General features: G+C 39.6%; 2 protein-coding genes across 2 annotated transcripts in view; one reads left to right on the top strand and one right to left on the bottom strand.

The window, feature by feature from the left end:
- The window catches only part of LOC122807952 (DNA topoisomerase 1-like), a 559,610-nt gene extending 553,796 nt beyond the window's left edge, over positions 1 to 5,814 (top strand). The window contains exon 7 of the mRNA XM_044078985.1: positions 5,665 to 5,814. Within this exon, the coding sequence (XP_043934920.1) occupies positions 5,665 to 5,814 (150 nt within the window). The remainder of the gene's footprint in view (positions 1 to 5,664) is intronic.
- MLYCD (malonyl-CoA decarboxylase) overlaps positions 1 to 18,658 on the bottom strand; it is a 1,175,690-nt gene that overhangs the window by 805,182 nt on the left and 351,850 nt on the right. The window lies entirely within an intron of this gene.

Raw genomic sequence — 18,658 nt, 5'->3', positions numbered from 1 at the left:
CAATTGCATCTCTGGATCTGGACACAGTACCTTTAGATATAAGCTGTGTGGTGGAAAAGATCTTCCTCACAACCTTGGATACATGATGATCAAAAGGATTGTACATTGTCAACATTGGTTGTCAAATTCCTAACTACAGGATCAGTTTCTGGGCTGTGTTGTCAGTGTTTTAGTTGCAATGGGAATCAAGCTTGCCAAATGATACAGTTGTAGACTTCTTGGCCTTTAGTTTTAGTCCATAGTTTTGACACTTTTTATTTGTTTGATACAAGCCTTTTTGGAGGATCTTGGTATCCTCTAGTGAGCTTATGACAGCATCAGCTTTGCAGTCATCTGCAGACTTGGTCAGTCACAAACTCTAAACATTAGTGTTGACATTTGAGAAGTAAATTTCAAAGAGGAGTGACCCAAGAACTAAACCTTGAGGTTCATGCTACTGAAATGTATTTTGGGGAAGAACCCCCCCCACCCCTCCATAACTTGCTGGGTCCTATTTGTAAGTCAGTTTGCTATCCAGTACATTTAGAAGCAGGACTGCCATTCAGCTGGGAGAATTTATCTATGATACCAGAGTGTAAGATGGTGTTAAATGTCTTTGTGAGGTCTATGTATGTGGCATGCACTCTCTTGTCCTTGACCATTACTTAAGTAGCTTTATTGAAGAAGTGTTAAGTAGTTAGTCCTGAACAAATCTGAATTGGCTTGGGCCAAGAGTCTTTAGGTTATCTATGTCCTCATTAATTCCATAATAATTCTTTCCATAGCCTTGTAGATGAGCCTGATAAGCCTTATGGGTCTATAATTGCCGTCTCCATCGAAGTCCCACTATTGTGCAAGGGAATGAGTGTTGATGTCTTCCATTTGTCTGTCATGAAACCAGTTTTGAGGCTGATATTGAATAGCTTTTGAAGAATATCTAGCAAGACATGTTTCTAGCTGACCAGCATTATAGCCTGTTATGTTATCTGGTTGCATGCAATGTTCAGGGTCTTAGATAGCACCTTGAGAAGTTATTTTTGGAAGATTTAGGGGGTGTAGGTGTGGATACATGATATGAGAATTTTGGAGGTTTGAGGAGGGTGAAGGCTGAGCTATATTTTTCTGTTGGTAGATTAGCTAAGTCCTGTATAACCACATATGCAATGTCATGTATAATATATGTGATGTCATATATAATTAAATCTGCACAATGCCAATATTTGTAACACAACTAAAGAATGTCTTGTGGTTATTCTTCACCTGTGTGGCTATTTGTAGCTCATATATAGCTTTAGTTCATTTTATTAGGGTCTACATTTCCTTATTTACTTTCTCAAGAGCATTTTTGGCATCTTGATTGTTAGATTTATTTTTGCATGCATTGAGTTTCTCTGTTTTATTATAGAGCCTATTTATATTTGGGTTCTACCACAGACATTTATTTTTGGAGTTGACATTGTATTTATTTTTGAGGGCAACAGATGCATTTATGCAGCTCCTTACATATGCATAGAATCTGGCAGTGAAGGATTCAACAAAAGCAGTGGGATCATCAAAATGAAAGGAGTTTTTGAATTAAGCTGGGTCATAACTCAGTTTTAGTTGAGTAGCTTTCACATAATCTCTGAATATTGAAATATTGGGCTTTACTTTAGTCTTCATTCTTGTGGAGAAGGTGATTGACCTGTGGTCTGATTTGATCAGGAGGAAGTTGCAGTTCATGGGGTGTAAAGCTGCCTCATATTGGTAAGGGCCAAGCCCAGAATATTATTGCCTCTGGTTAGGGTGTGGACTAACTTGTCCAAGTAGTTTGTATTGATGAAATGCAGTCAAGATGCACATTGATAAAATATAAGATTCACTTAGCAGTGAGAGTGAAAAGTAATGCAGTTGGTGCATGTCAGCATAACAGCATTCACAGGAACTGAATGTGACATAACATGTAAACCCTTGCATTTATGTGGCTACATGTCCAGAATAGGGCTTGGGTGCAAAGGAAGAAGCATGCAAGTCTTCGTGGATGGTCTTACTCCTTGCTAATTGCAGAAGGCTAATTCCAAAGCCTTCGATACTGTCTCTTATCCTCTACTACTATCCAAACTCGCTAACCTCCACCTATCCCCTCCGCACTTGCCTGGTTTAATAGTTTTCTATCTGGCAGGGAACAGTCTGTCAAATGGCTGTCATCCTCCTCACCTTTCCTTCCCATCTCCACTGGTGTTCCCCAAGGCTCCATCTTGGGACCCCTTTTGTTTAACATCTTCACCAATGATCGTTACAGCTCATGCAAAGAATTCTCCCTTATTCAGTATGCCGACGACTCCACACTTATATCCATCTCAAATAACATTCCTGAACTACACTCCCTGACCCAACAGGCCCTACTATCCACTGAACAATGGCTCTCTCACAACCTATTGATCCTAAATCCCAAAAAGACCAAACTCCTACTTTTCCTTCCCCGTTCTCTTTCTCATCACAAAACCTCCTTTTTTATTACATCTTCTAACAATACAAACATCCAACCTGACAACCACACAAAACTCCTAGGGGCATTATCGATGACTAACTCAAGTTCAACCTACACATACTCCAATGTATGAAAAAAAACAAACCAGAAACTAGGTCTGCTATATCGGAACAAAGAATTCCTAACCCCTGAATCTAGACTTACCCTGGGCCAGGCACTCCTCCTCCCCTCCCTCTTGTATGCCTCCCCAGTTCTTACCAATATCCAGGCCTCCACTCTAAACAAACTGCAACAGACTTGCCATAAAATAGCCAGATTCATTACTAACTCCCCATACAGCTCACACCACTGCATTTCTTTAAACTCTCTTCAATGGCTTGAACTTCCCCAGTTTCTGCTATCTTATCAATTTCATATGCTACACTCTATTCTTTATAAACCCTCCTTCTGTCCATCTCTATCTTTCTTAGTCTCAATCTACATCCCATCCCGGACCCTCCGTACTTCTAACCAACAATTACTTGATATCTACCACCCAAAAAGGTCAGTAAGCAAACTACTCTACAAACACTCCCTTGCCCATGCTTGGAACAAACTTCCCCTTGACTTACGTTCAATCTCCCACCCCTCACACTTTAAAAATGAACTAAAAGCTTATTTTCTCAATTCCAGAACCTGCCCTTGCCATGACCCTATCTAGTCTTCCTTCCCTTTATGTACCCTCAAAAGGACCATACTTAGTACCTCATTATACCTCTCTCTCCAATGTGTCTACTATACATTTGCACAATTTTATACAAACAAAAAATGTTTATTGTTGACCTATTGAACTATATCAATGTAAAATTGTTACTTAGCTTCTTTTTAATGCAACTTTAACTTTATGCATGTAACCCAACATATGTGAATAGTTTTGCTATAACTGCTATTATCAGTATATTGTTCAAAAATTGTACTTGTTTTAAAATGTATTACTGGGGCTTTTCTCCTCAGGTCTCCACTGAAAATGGGCTACAAGCCCAGTTGGACAAACCCGGTTAACAAATGTCAATAAATAAATAAATAAATAAATATGTCGTACCACTGCAGTGCTCAGGGCTCCATGCGTGATTTTAGTTCAGCCAAATGAAGAAAGAATGAAAGATCAGTACTGTTCTTATTTACAGAATAAATATAAGCTGTCATCCCCACTAATTATCACATTAATAACAATGTACTAAGCGTGGAATCAGTCGTGAGGCACTTGATCACCCAGGTTGATAGCAACCTGACTTTTGACCACCACATTGCCTCCGTTGTACAGGTTTTCTACATGGCCCACCTCATAAATAAGGGTATTTCATCCAGGAACAAGGAGGTCATAACATCCCTGTACTCCTCCATTATCAGACCCATTATTGAGTACAATGCCCCCTTCGGTATGTGCCTTGCCAAGCACATGCAGTAGTTGGATAGACCACAGAAGTTCCTGACCTGGAAAATCCAGGGTGTGAAACACCTATCCTATACAGATAGGCTAAAAGCGCTCTGTCCCTCTACTCAGCCTCATACAGACTGCTCAGAGGTGACCTGTGTCTGGCATACAAGGCCATTTTAGACCCAGCCTTGATGGAGTTGCTGCATATCTGTAAGACAAATGCCACTCACGCAACCCACACACAAGGCCTTAACCTGGTCTGTGACATTAATAGAACTTGTTGTCGGGATGGATTTGTGTCCCAAAAACTCCCCCGTCTGTGGAATAGAGACTCTGTCCATGTCAAGCAGAATACCTCTCTAGCCCTCTTTAAGAGGAATCTGGATGACTAGATGGGAAACAGAAAATATACCCCTGGGATCCCACCTGTGCCCCTGCTGGACAGGGGAAGCAGGGGCTGACTTTGAGGGAACATGGGCTTAATTCTTGGCTAGGCTTATAAGGGCCTCCAGGCCAATAGCTTAGTATCATCCTATGAACCAATGAAGTCCAGAAAACTCTGGGCATACATGTTTGAGGATGTACAGGTTTCCTAGTTTATGGACAGTAGTTGAAGTCTACTAATGTGATGTCTTAATACACAGAGACTCCATACTAGTTAGTTAGGAAGTATGGGCTGGGGGAGTCCTACAGTTAGCTACATCCTAAAGGGCTTTGTTAATTGTACATTGTCTAATGTCGTGGGCCTGAACGCATGATAGGCATTGAAGCCCTTCATAGATGGAATTCTTTCAATGGCTGTGAACCAGGTTTTCTCTGATGATACATAGATCAGTGCTTTCCAGGGTGAGGAGTAACTATAAGAAGTGGATTATTTTGTTAAAGCCACTACTGTTGAGCAGCAGTACCTTACTGTTACCTGGATTATGTTTAGTTTTGTTGGAAGCATTGGAAGCTTAACATTGCCTAAAAAATGTACTGTGGGGGTTGACCAGGATTTAGCTAATATCGGAAAGCCTTGGGAGGAGAGGTGAAAGCATTCTTTGCAGAGCAGTTGACTGTCTACCAGTTGTTGATATCCGTAATAAATTGTGTGTATTGCACCATTCTTGGTGGTGATAGGTTGCTGTTCAAATTGTGTACCAGCTTTGTATTTTGAGAGTTTCATCATCATTGTCTCTCTCTCTCTCCATATAGTCCACAAAGGTACATCTCAAGGTATTAACCCCCATGTGTACTATGACTGTGTCCTATGTGTACTTAAAGTGCAAGATTTGAGTCGTGGCAAATTCTGCTACCTGATAAGCAACTGACCATGGCCTTCTCTTTGCACATCCTGATGTAATGACCTTTAGTAATTTATTCTTTTATTCATGACTACCTGTAGGACAGTCTTATAAATAAATGTTCCACAGGTTGTGTTGCAGTATGTCAATACTTTCACTGAATTCAATTCTCTTGCAACCTTTTTTTTTTTATTTAAGTGCACAGGCACATCAAATTTAAAACTTGTCCTTACGAACTGGACGACTTGTAATGTGTTTGCAAGTTTTGACATTTAAAATATCAGGTTTTTAATTATCATAACTGTATGTTGTCCTTTCTTTTATCTGGGAGAATTAAGCCAATGAAAGAGCAGGGTAAGGTAAGATTCACTAGGCTTGCTTGTGCCTTCACAGCTGTAATCATCAAGCCATCCTGTCTTTCATTTAGATGCAACTTTTATTCAATGCTTAAATGTAGTAAAGTATAGTCACTTCATGACTATCATTGTGAAGCAGTATTGTTTGCATTACAGGAAATGACACTAGAAGAAAAGCTGACCATCTCTGACCTTTCAAAATGCGATTTTAGTGCAATGCATGCCTTCTACAAAGGGAAGATGGAAGAAAAAAAGAACCTTTCCAAAGAGGATAAACTGGTAATCTTAATTTCTTTTATCAAATAATGAGATCAGTAAGCCTTTGCTGTACTTTTAAGTTCTTCGTATATCATACTCTCTCAGTCATGCTGTCAGGCTGTCACTTGTATGTTTAATCAGGGAACAGTATTATAAATAGCAACTGTTCTGTTCTTTTTTCAGAAAACAAGATCATTTTCTGCAAGAAAGATGCAACATATCACAAGGAAAAAGTGTAGGTTATCTGTGATACAGTATATCTGTGTAATAAGGAAACCCATCTTACTGAAACATGTTGGTTAAAGCATAGTTTTTTACCTTGAGAAGAAAACTTGCTTACTGTAGCAGCCCTAAATCTATATTACTTTTTGGATCACCTTGAAAGAATACATAAAGCATTTTTTTTCCTTTTGGGTATATATGAGGTATTTAGAGCAGTATTTTATGAAATGGCTTTTTGTGATCCCTGGTGCAAAGTTTAAACTGTGCATTTAATTAGTCTGTAAAAATGATTTATTATACATTGAAGATGCAAGTATTAATTTCCCTGCTGAGAATGTTGGATTTAGAGTTTCTATGTGCTATGGTTGCAAAAACTTAAATTAGCCCATAGAGAGAAGCTTGTATATCTTTCAGTCAGCACAATACACAGCCCATTGGTTAGTTAACAGTTCTATACAAGCTCTCTCGAGCACAAAAAAATTATTTAACATTTCAGAAGATGCGCTCTGAGGTTGTGGTATGTCAGCCCATTATGAGAACCCCTCTCCTTGAGGCTGGTTAGGAATCCTTAAATGTAGCAAGCATTTGTAGTATATTGATATATTCCAGGCAGGGATTAAATTCCAAACAACTGACTGGCAGGTTGATGTATTAGCAGTTAAGAAATAAATCTCCAACTCAAACTATGAAATGTTACTTTTGGTATTGCTGTTTCTTCAAAATATCATTCAAACTTAGTTATGTCTGAATTTTTTCTACACAGTTTCTTCATTCTTTAATATCCAGATATTTTAAAACATTACATTGTATGAAGCTGTGGATCTTTGTAACTATTATAAAGTCTACTGAAACTTCTTATTTTGTTAATGCTTGCTCAAGCAATGTCCTGTTTTAAATGATCTTTTACATATATTGCTAATTAAATCAGCCCACCAAGTTAAATGACTGTAAATGATTTTCTGTCTTAATAATGATGATAATCACCTGCTGTGTTTAACTAAATTAAGTGAAGCCAAGACAAGGTTCAGGGAAGATATTAAAATCCAAGTCTCAGACGAACAGGCCTTCTACTTTGTTAGTGCATGATACAGATATTTCCCTATGTAGATGACCTCATTCAAGCTCCTACTCCCGGCAGTCTGCTGCAGGATCTCCAGTTTACAATGTCTTTTGCACAGTCTTGGGTTCACCGTAAACCTCATGAAGTCCATGTTGATACCTTCCCAGTGTCATGTTTTCCTTGGATACAGGCTTTAGATTGTTCCCATGCTGGCATCTTTTCCTGCTCCCAAGGTTCAATCTCTGAGAGAGGTGGAGGAGTTTGGAAAATGGTTGTCACAGACTGAGAATTTCTCACAGTTCTGGGATTTATGGCTTCCACTATTGCCATTCACCCTGTTGTCAGACTCCAAATGAGGAAATTCAGTGGTACCTAAAATCAGTGTGGCTCCAACATGGTCATCCCTTGGAGTTTGCTGTTCCTTTTTTTTTTTTTTTTTTTTTCCATGTCTTAATCTAGAGCTTCAGTAGTAGATTTCATCAACTCACTCTTTCAATCCAGGTCTTCCTTTTCATGCTGTAATTCCCTCTCAAGAGGTATTCACAGACACCTCAGATGGGGTGGGAAGCCTCTTGTAGCCAACTAAAGGTCTAGGGTCTCTGACCTCCTCATTAGAGGTCAGATCATATCATCATAAGAGCGATGAGAGTTCTGCTGCTGGATCTGCAAGATTTTCTTTCCCTCTTATATCTTGGGCCCCTCAGTGTATTCAAAGGCAACATTAGTGTGATGTATGTCAACAAGCATGAGGTCCTATCTCTTTTGCAGACAGGCTCTTCGTCTGGGATTTAGCTATCCAGTATCAAGTGACTGTTCAGGCGGTTTATGTTCCCTCAGAGCACAATCTCATGAGAGTCTGTCTGAGCAGACCCGGGACACAGGTGCATGAATGGATGCTTCACAGAGTTGTGTTCCTGGACATTGTCTATTGGTGGAATATTCCTCAGATAGATCTTTTTGCTTCCCCTCTGAACCAACAACTTCCTCTAGTCTGTTCCAGGCTCCCATGCCCCCTGACTTCGAAAGTGGACACTGTCTTTTCCTTGTAAGGAAATGTTTCTGTATGCCTCCCCGCTTCCTCTGTTGCTTCAAGTGCTGAAAAATATCAGGAATGACTCTCCCAAAATCTTGCTGGTGACTCCATTTTGGCCCAGATAGCATTTCCCCCCTTCCTTCTCACTTGGCCAGGGGTATTCACCACAAGTTACCTCACCCAGGTGGAGCTTCTCTCACAAAACAAGGGATCTCTTATCCATCCTCACCTGTCCACTCTTCAAATGACACTGTGGGTGATGGTGTTTTAATTCCTTTTAGGTACCTCTTTTCTGAGGATGTGCTCTGAGTACTGCAGCAGGCCAAGAATCCCGCTAGCAGAAAATCATATCTGTGCAAAATGGAAGAGAGTTACTGTCTGATGCCTCTCTTGCCATCTGCATCCCTTATCTGTGGATGTTTGTCTGGTTCTCTCTTACTTGTGCAATCTGCTTCATGCTGGATTGGCATATTCTTCAGTTAAAGCTTACCTATCAGCAATTTCTGATTGTTTGCCCTTGAATCTGCCTCTGGCCTCTCAGTTTGAGGTCAAGCAATTTTTTTAAATGTGTCCTTCATATCAGGCATCTAAAGAACTGTATTTCACTTTCCTGGGACCTCAGTTTTGCTCTTGAAAAACTGACCCTGGCTCCTTTTGAGCTTGCTTCATCACCTTCTGTACCACATCATACTACGTGTGTCTCTTTCTTCAGCCAAAATAGTGTCTGAACTTCAGGCTCTCGTGGCTTTTCCTCTTAAGTTTTTCATAGAGATGGAGTCTCTCTCAGTACTAATCCTTTTATGCCTAAGGTGGTCAATCAGTTGTCCCTTAATCAGGCTATTCATGTTCCTTCCTTTTTCCTTCTCCACAGTCTGCCAGTGAGAAGGTTCTTCACATCTTGGATTTGCATAGACATCTCAGATATTTGGACAAAACTAAAGTAATTCACAAATCTGAGCAGCTTTTTGTTTCTTTTCATCCTAGGACTTTTGGTTTGACTGTTTCTAAGCAAACTGTCTCTTCCTGAATTTCTAAGGCAATTTCCTTCTATTATTCTTTTCATGGAAAGTCTCTCTCCTCATCAGTTAAGGTGCATCCTACTAGGGCGGTTGCCTCATCTTGTGCTTTTTTTTTTTTTTTTTTTTTTTTTTAAAGTATTTGGATACTAACTCCATCCTTGAGGCTGTTAACTTGGCCCACTGTTCATACTTTCACTGAACATTACAAATTGGATGTTATTAGCAGGGCCAGGGCAGGCTCTGTTGAGGCTATCCTGCATGGGTTTGTAGAGGACTCCTGTGTGTCTTCCTCCTCTCAGGCTTCCTTTTAACTGTTGTACTCTCCCTTAGGGTAAAGGACACTGCAATAGTGATATGAAATGTCATAGTACGTGTGTGTAAATTCTTACCATAGCAGTAATGTCCTTCTCTTCATTGTTACTGTATTTTGTCCCTCCCTCCTTCCTCCTCTGTTTTAGCTCTTACCCTGTATTTCTGTTGCCCTCCTGTCAGAGAGGTCCTTTTTCCTTTTTTTCTGCCCCTTTTCTCCTTCTGGATGTACATGTTCTCCTTTGTGCCTGAGTATTATTTTCCTCCTGGGGCTTTTTCAGTTCTGAGTGTTTCCATCCTATCATCATTTTATGACCTACGCCTTGTGTGGGGAGCATATGTATGATGTACAATGGCTATAAGACCTAAAAGCTTTGGTATACTACCTGGACATTAGGCTATCACTGACGGGAATTCCTTTGGGTAAAGAATACTGCAACAGTGAAGAGGAAGACAGCTACTGTTATAATAAAATTTTTCACAACTGTACTTTATACAGGGAAATGATGTATGGGGAGGTTCACAGCTGGCCAAGCCTGAGGCGTGGGTGCTTTTCTGTGCCCAAACTAGCTTTGTGCATCAGTGTGCATCTAGGTATTGAAAAAATTAGACTTAGTTTTATAGGAAAATTTATAATTTCTAGGTGACTGCATTTACACAGGACACTGCTAACTCCCACTCTGTGCTTGGCAGTATCGCACAAACATGCCAACTTTATACATATAGATATTTCAAGTATGGGCATTACCAATATACCAAAACTCTTGTTCCCATAATAAATGTCTAGTCTGTTCTTAAAAATATCTAAACTTGTACTTGCTTTAATGTAATTTGGTAGTCTGTTCCATGCGTCAGCTCCTCTGTCAGAGGGCCAGTTAGTACATTTTCATTCCTATAGAATCTTCTACATAGGTTGTCTGATGATTCTCTAGTACTTTTTGATAACCCCAAACATTCCCAGAGGTAGTTGTCCCTAAATGTCCTATATACCTGAATAGGATCTCCTGTTAGATATCTGAAAGAGACACTGTACAAGTTCAGATAGTCTTTTATAATAACTTAAATTTTCACATCCATGGATACCCTTGGTATATTTCCACTGTGCTCTTTCTAGTTTATTAATGCTTCTTCTCTTATAGGGTTTCCATATTGTTATTCCATACTCAGGTTTGGGTCTAATGTAACTACAAATATTGACTTCATTATGGTTGATTTCCTAGACTTTATAAATCTTTTTATACAACCTATAGTTTTATAACCATCATTAGCCAATTGGTTGACATGATTAGAAAACTCATAGCTGAATCTATCCATATACCTAGGTTCTTAAATGAGTCTACAGTTTCAATCACTGTGCGTGCTGTATTAAATATTCACCTTTCATTTTATGCCTCCCAAATCTCATATGCTGATATGTTTTATGCAGGCAGAAAAAAAACTCAAACTAGACCTCTTGCTCATAAAAGCTGTGCATTTGTAGGTTTTAAACAGTGAATAACAGTTCAGAAGTGACTTGGCCACCCTCTACTGCCACTATGGAGCAGACTAAAGAATACCTAATAAATAAAAAAAAAAAATCACTGTCTGGATCCACCAAGATTGCAGGCAGAAACTAAACAGATTAAGGCTAGAAACCAAACAGAAGTGCATGAACTCTCAAATGGCTTTGGCATACATCCAGGGCATTGAGAAATTCAGAGTAAAGACACCGCAAATAATCTCTTAGTCTCCGCACATTTCTCAGATTTATCCAATGCATTGGACATGTTATCCCACCAGCATTTGTTTCAAAAAATAGCTTGCAGAGATATACATGAAACTTCCAACTACCTCTCCAATAGGTAACAGGGAGTAAAATGCAAAATTACAGCTCTTATTTCCTTCCCATTACAGTGGGTGTTCTGCTTAGATAAATTAAAACAACTTCACCCAAGTGTCTTACCCATCATAGAAGTCTGGCTGTCTAATACACAGCTGCTACTTAACCCTAACAATTTTTTTTCCTATTTACCCCAAAGCATTCGAGTGATTGCAAAAATACTTTCAAAATCAGTTCCTCTAACACCACCAGCATAGAACTAGTATATCAAATTAAGCTTCTAGGAGTCAGAATTGTTGAAAGTATAAAATTTAATAATCACATAAAATAAGCAGTAAAAAGCACCCAACAAAAGCTTGGTGCACTCTATACAGTCAAAAGATGCCTCCAAATAATGGCAGAAAAAAGGTATTGCTCAATCCCTTCTCATCCCTACACTAAGTTATGCTGCTTGCATCTTGATTAATCAACAATCCATTCAAATCTTATTGTTGGAAGAGTGCTATAATAAGGTTACAAAATTTGTAGCCAATCATCATAAGCGACATCACTGTCTGGCCATAAAAAAAGCTTCAATTGTTAGAGCTAAGGAATTACCTTAAATTTCCCAACTAGTCAGTTTCCACAAATTCATCTAATATCTAAGCAAATTTTTCACTTTCCTCAAGCTAACTGCAAGTCTAATTCTGTACCTCCAAATCTCTTCACAAAACACCACGGCTCCCTCTCCAGCCAGCCTCTCTTTCTCTCCTGTGCAGTAAACTCTTGGTTAACCAGCACCCATGGGAATTGGTAGATGCGGGATAACTGTAGTTTCTGGTTGCTTGAGAGTTACTATTACAAATAGGCCTGACTAATACCATACCCTATACTATTTGTTTGGTTTGACTTGTTCTTAGGTTGGGGAGAGAGGGAATTTATTCCTATCTTCTTTTTTAAAACTCAAAGTCTAAAAACGTAATGTATGTTTCTGTGTGTGTGTGTGTGGGGGGGGGCAAAGTGCAATACATGAAAATTGTACTGTATTTCTTCAGTTTTTTTCTGGTTGGTTGAGCGAAAGTTTACTGTACCTATTACTACTATAAAAAATTACTTCTCAAGCTCAAACCTGGCACTAATGCTCCTGACAACTTACCCTCTGAATACCTGTAAATGTCAGGTAAAACTATCACGTACCTTATTATTATACTTCTTAACAGATCTAGCCAAGAGTCCTGTGTTCCTAGCATCTGGAAAAAAAGCATATATTCTTCCTCTTCACAAAGGTGGCAACAGCACTGACATTTCCAATTTCCACCCTATTGCTATTCTCTCCCCTATCTCCAAGATTTTGGAAAACCGTATTAACATTCATCTTATAAACTTTCTCCTTCATAACCAAATCCCTTCCCCCACTCAGCATTCAGGCCAGGCCACAGTACTACAGCAGCTCTTCTATCCTTTATGGACTCAGTTAACTGAGCTCAAGATGCAGGTAAAATTGTATCCTCACTCTTTCTTGATCTCTCTACGGCCTTTGATACAGTCTCCCACATCTCTCTAAACAAGGCAGCTCCCCCCATCCCTAAATTGGTTCTCTAATTACCCAACAAATAGACAACAAGCTACCAAATGGCAGCACACACTTTCTCCATTCCTTAACACATCTACAGCGGTACCCCAAGGCTCCATACTAGGGCCTCTTCTTTTCAGTATTTTCATCAACAACTTTCACTCTGCACTTAGTCAAGGCTCTGTAATACAATATGCAGATGACTCACCCATCATCTGCTCTGCCATCTCCATATCTGAACTTCAAGCAAATTACCCAAAATGCCCTTACATCTACTGAAACTTGGATGACCAACAACAATCTTGCCCTTAACCCTAGCAAAACCAAATTCATTATTCACCCCTTCGAAACCACTCCCCTAAATAAGACTGAGTTCATTATACACTCTCAAAAGAAAACAATTATTGAGGTTGTCTCATACAAAACTACTAGGTGTAATCTTAGATGAAAACCTGACATTTGACATGCATGTACACAATAGTGTCAAAAAAAAAAATCGTCAAAAACTGGGTATCCTCTATAGACATAAACACTTCCTTGGCGGCTCCACAAAATAAACCCTTGCCTCAACCTTCCTTATACATTCTATCATATATGGTGCTCCACTACTTACTAATATTCAGTCCTGTCTGAAATCCAAGCTTGAGACCTGTTGCAATAAAATAGCAAAGTTTACAACTAATGCCAAATGCTCCTCCCATCGCTGTTTTTACACTTACTGGACTGGCTCAAATTCCAGCATTACCTACATACTTACAATTAACAGCTGCACACAAAATTATCTTCAAACCCTCAGACTGCCCAGACCTTAATTCTATATTTACTCACTACCATCCAAGTAGGCCTCTCAGATCTGAGAACGATCTTCTGAAAGTAGAAAAAAAAAACTTGCAGTTGGCCAGATGTTCTACTCTTTCTTGGTTGCCAAACAGTGGAATGCCCTCCCATTACCAATAAGGACTACTAGGAATGCTTCTTCTTTCAAAACGTCTCTAAGGCAACACCTCTCCACTTTATGGCACTGCACATGTGCCAACTCTGCACCTCCCAAAACCTGATTCCCCAGTTTACCACTACTATTATCTATAATGACTTACTCTCTGTCAAGTCAAACTCTTCTACCTACTAGTATGACTACTCAAAAAAAAAATACCATCTATGCTTACTATCATGTAAAACCTACTTGAAACCATATTGATAAAATACAATTGACATGTACACCTATGTTGTATTTCTGATTTGATATGATTGACATGTGCACCTATGTTGTATTTACTGCTACATTTCTGTTGATGTTCTTGCGCAACTTATCTTGACAAGTTGTTAGTATAGGGTCATAGGTTGGTACTAGGCTATCGGCCCTAGGGCCTCTACAAGCCTAGCCATAACAATTCCCTGGCTATTTCTTCCCACAGTATTTACTTCTCTGGACTCCTGTCTAGCAGGGCGACTGACATGATCCCCGGGGTGAATTTCCTATCTCCCATCCAATCATCAAGGTTCCTTTTGAAGAGGGCCAAAGAGGTCCTCTGCTTGACATGTATGGGCAGTCTATTCCAGAGTCTGGGGAGTCTCTGGGTTAGGAACCTATCCCTCCAGCATTTTGTTCATTGTGATGAAAAGGTTTAGATCCCTGAAGCGTGTCTCTCTGAGGGATTGGGATTTTTTTTTAAGTGTAGCATGTCCAACAGCTCTGGGTTTGACATGGCCTTGTATGTTAAGCAGAGATCACCTCTGAGTAGATGATATACGACAGAGTAAATTTGGAGTTTTTTTAGACGGTCAGCATAGGGCATCTGCTTTAGGCCTGTGATTCTTTTAGAGAGGTATTTCTACGGCCTTTCCAGTTATTGCAGATGTCTTGAGAGATAGATACCAAATGGGGCATTGTATTCTATAATGGGTCTAATGAGGGATGAGTACAGTTGGACAATCACCTCCCTTTTTCTGGATGAAAAGCCCTTAGTGATGAGGTGTGCCACATAGAAGGATTTCCTGACTGTTGTGGCGATGTGGTTATCAAAGGTGAGACCACTGTCCACCTGTATCCCTAAGTCTCTTACCACACTTTCAGTGTTTAGTGTACTGTCACCTATGTGGTAATTCATGGGTACATGTTTTTTCCCAAAGGGGATAACTATGCATTTCTTGGCATTGAGCTTGAGCCCATGGCTCTGGCACCAAGCATCTGTTTCTGTAAGGCCCTTTTGTAGAATATCCACATAATTTGGGGATTCAGTAATGGGTCCCAGTTTGCAGTCATCTGCAAACTTTGTTAGCCAGAGTCCCTTAGTGTTGGCCTGTACTTCAGAGAAGTAGATGCCAAACAAGAGCAGTCCCAGGACTGAACCCTGAGGTACTCCACTTGTCACTTCTCTGGAGCTGGATTTGGAGTTGGCTTCTTTTACAGTGTGGGTTCTGTCAGTAAACCAGTTGGAAACCCATCGAGTGATGTAGGGATTAATGCCCAGCTTAGTACGTTTATCTGTGATTCCAGAGTGGGGGGTGGTGTTGAAGGCCTTGGCAAGGTCCAGATAGGCTGTGTGGACCACCTTACCCTTGTCCACGGCTCTGGAGACTGATTTGAAGATGTCAGTCAGGTTCAGTAAGTAGTTAGATGTCCTTAGACAGTTATTCATTAATCAAGGATATTCTAGTGATATTCTAGAAGAGGCATTACAATATATTATACAACATAGGAATGATAAATACTCACCTATACTGAAAACTGGGTTTCAACAAAATAAATTCAGTGAGGATGTAAATAAGAATGATGAGCTAAGGCATGCATTTCCAATACCTATGAGTATTGATGGACCTGCAATTAGAAAAGTTATTCAAGAGAATTGGAAAATTATGTTGGGTAATGGAGAATTAAGTAAGATTATTGGGATGGAACCAAATTTTATTAATAAAAAAACTAGAAATTTAAAAGAAATTTTGGAAAATGGACATAGAGATGAGAGCCATAATAGAGTTGTCACATGTTTAGGGACATTTCCCTGTACAAATTGTAGACAATGTAGATTTATGATGGGTGTACAAAGTCATTTTTTTAAACATATAAAATACACTGTGATAGCTAAGTATAGACATGATTGTCAAAGTGAAGGATTAGTTTATTTAGCAGTATGTTCTAACTGTGAAAATTTCTATATTGGAAAAACCATTAGAAAGTTAAGACACAGGCTTAGGGAACATTTATTGGCCATTATGAAGAAAGATTTAAGTAATGCACTAGCCAAACATTCAGTGACGTGTGAAAATTTTAAGAAGTTCAGCTTTTTTCTAATAGAGAAGGTGAAAACAGATAAGTTTGTAGGTTCATTCAATCATTCTTGGAAAAAATTTAACTGAAATGGCAAATTCTTTTAAGAGCAATGTTATGCCTGGCATAAATGATAGTTTCTGTTAAAAGTTTTTAAATTATGTTAATTTTTAATTTTTTTTCTTATAAAAATTTTGTGTTTGTATGTATTGCAAATGTGGTTATATTTAGAATATTATTACAAGTTTACATTATGCACACAGTTTTTTATTAGTAGATATTGTGTTAAGGAAGTGACAGTACTGTTTGGTTAAGCAAACTTTATGCTGACATGTCCTTTTAAGGATTAATACTAGTAGGAAATTATGTTGAAATAATTGTGGTATAAAAGGAAATGATGGAAATGGTGGATTTTCTAATTCTGAAGAAGTTCTGTAATAAACGGGACAAAAGCACTAAATTTATTCTGGCTCCAGTGTGTGTTTTGTTTTAGTAGTATTTTACGTTTTTGAGTTTTTTGTTAGCCAGATTCCTTTAGTGCTGGCCTGTACTTCAGAGAAGTAGATGCCAAACAAGAGCGGTCCCAGGACTGAACCCTGAGGTACTCTACTTCTCACTTGTCTGGAGCTGGATTTGGAGTCGGCTACTTTTACAGTGTGGGTTCTGTCAGTAAGCCAGTTGGAAACCCATCGGGTGACATAGGGATTAATGCCCAGCTTACTAAGTTTATCTATGATTCCAGAATGGGGGATGGTGTCAAAGGCCTTGGCAAAATCCAGATAGGCTGTGTGGACCACTTTACCCTTGTCCACGGCTCTGGAGACTGATTTGAAGAAGTCAGTCAGGTTCAGGAGACAAGATTGGCCCTTCACGAACCCAAACTGCATGTGGTCCAGTATTTGAAGGTTGCCAATGTCTTTGTTTATAAGTTCCATGATAATTCGTTCCATGGCCTTGCAGATCAAGCTCGTCAGACTGATAGGGCGGTAGTTCCCGGGATCCAAGTGGATTCCCCCTTGTGGAGGTGGATAACTGTAGCTGTGCACCACTCAGTGGGCACGAAGCCTGAGGTGAGGCTATGATTAAACATGACACTTAGATGCGGTGCCTGTTTTTGTATTTCATGTAGTACACGGCCTGGGATGTCGTCTGGTCCCATGGATGCTGTATTCTTAGGTTTAGAGAGTGTGTTTTTTTACCTGTGTGGTCGTTATTACCGGAATTTGGCAATCTTTCGGTATTGAGATGGGCCCTTTAGAGGGTGAGAGGGGGATGAAGTTTGCGCTGAATCGATCTGCCAGGATATTGGCAATATCCTTGGGATCAGTATATTTAATGCCATTCTGTTGTAGCTCAGAGCAGATCTGAGCATTGCCATTTATATCCTTGGGATCAGTAGATTTAATGCCATTCTGTTGTAGCTCAGAGCAGATCTGAGCATTGCCATTTAGATTCTTGACATAGCTATAGAATGCCTTGTGGTTGTTTTTGGAATCTTTGGCAATTTTATTTTCATAACTAGCTTTGGAGGATTCTATGAGGGATTTCAGCTTCTTACTGAGGCTGGTAAGGGAGTTTTTTGCATCATGTCATTTTCCTCTTTTCTGCAACAGTTTCTTCCTTTTGTTGTAAAGTTTGTTTATGGCAAGGGACCACCAGATTGGCTTCCTGTTTTTTGGCGGAGAGCATATTGGTTCTATTGGGGATGGCACGATTCATGCACAAGTGGATGTGCTCATACAGTGCCTTAGTGTAGGATTCAGAAGTCGAACGTTCAGTTCCTGTCTGCATGGGTGTCATGAAGTTTGTCACTTCTGACTTGAGTAGCATGAAGTTGGCTTTGGAGAAGTTTTTTACGTAGGTTTGCTTACTGGAGGGTGGGGGTGGGATGTGGATGTCAAGGGTGGCTAGCTTATGGTCAGACCTGACCAATGAGAGGGTGACCATAGGTGTGGAGCATCGATTTCCCATGTTGGTAATGACCAGGTCTAGGATATTGGTGCCCCTGGTGGGACTAAGGATTAGTTGATCCAGGGCGTTGGAATTTATAAATTCCAAGAAATGTTTATGTTGGTACCCGAGTAGTTTTCCCAGTTAATGGCAAGGTGGTTGAAATCACCCAGTATTAGGGTGTTTGGTTGCATCTTAATATTTTCGAGTATGTTTAGAAAGGTGTAGTGGGAATCTTGGGGCATGGTGGGGGATTTGTAGCAAGCTAGAATTTGGATTGCAGTTTTACCTAGTGTTACTTGCACCTGAAGAATTTCAGGCGCATTGTATTGGGCAACTAGCCTGGTGGTGTGAATATCCATGGTGAATATTGACACTCCTCCACCTTTAGTGTTTCGGTCCTGGTTTGGTGGCTGAAAAGTGTGCTAAGAGTTGTAGCCTGGTATTGCAGGGGTGCTCTCTGTGTTTGAAGTTTGATATTGACATTGTTTACCTCTGTATATTCAACTGTGACTCCTGACTTGTATATTCAGTTGCGACTCTTATATTGTATTGTATTGAATGTGCTTGTTAATGTTTTACCTTTGTGTATTCAACTGTAACTCTTCTATTTGTATTTTCTTGTTAATGAGGAGCTTTTCTCCCCAGGCCTCCACTGAA

Source organism: Protopterus annectens, chromosome 8.part0 (assembly GCF_019279795.1).
Source record: "Protopterus annectens isolate FY-2018-M chromosome 8.part0, PAN1.0, whole genome shotgun sequence".
NCBI lineage: Eukaryota > Metazoa > Chordata > Ceratodontiformes > Protopteridae > Protopterus > Protopterus annectens.
This window is presented reverse-complemented; position numbering and strand designations above follow the sequence as displayed.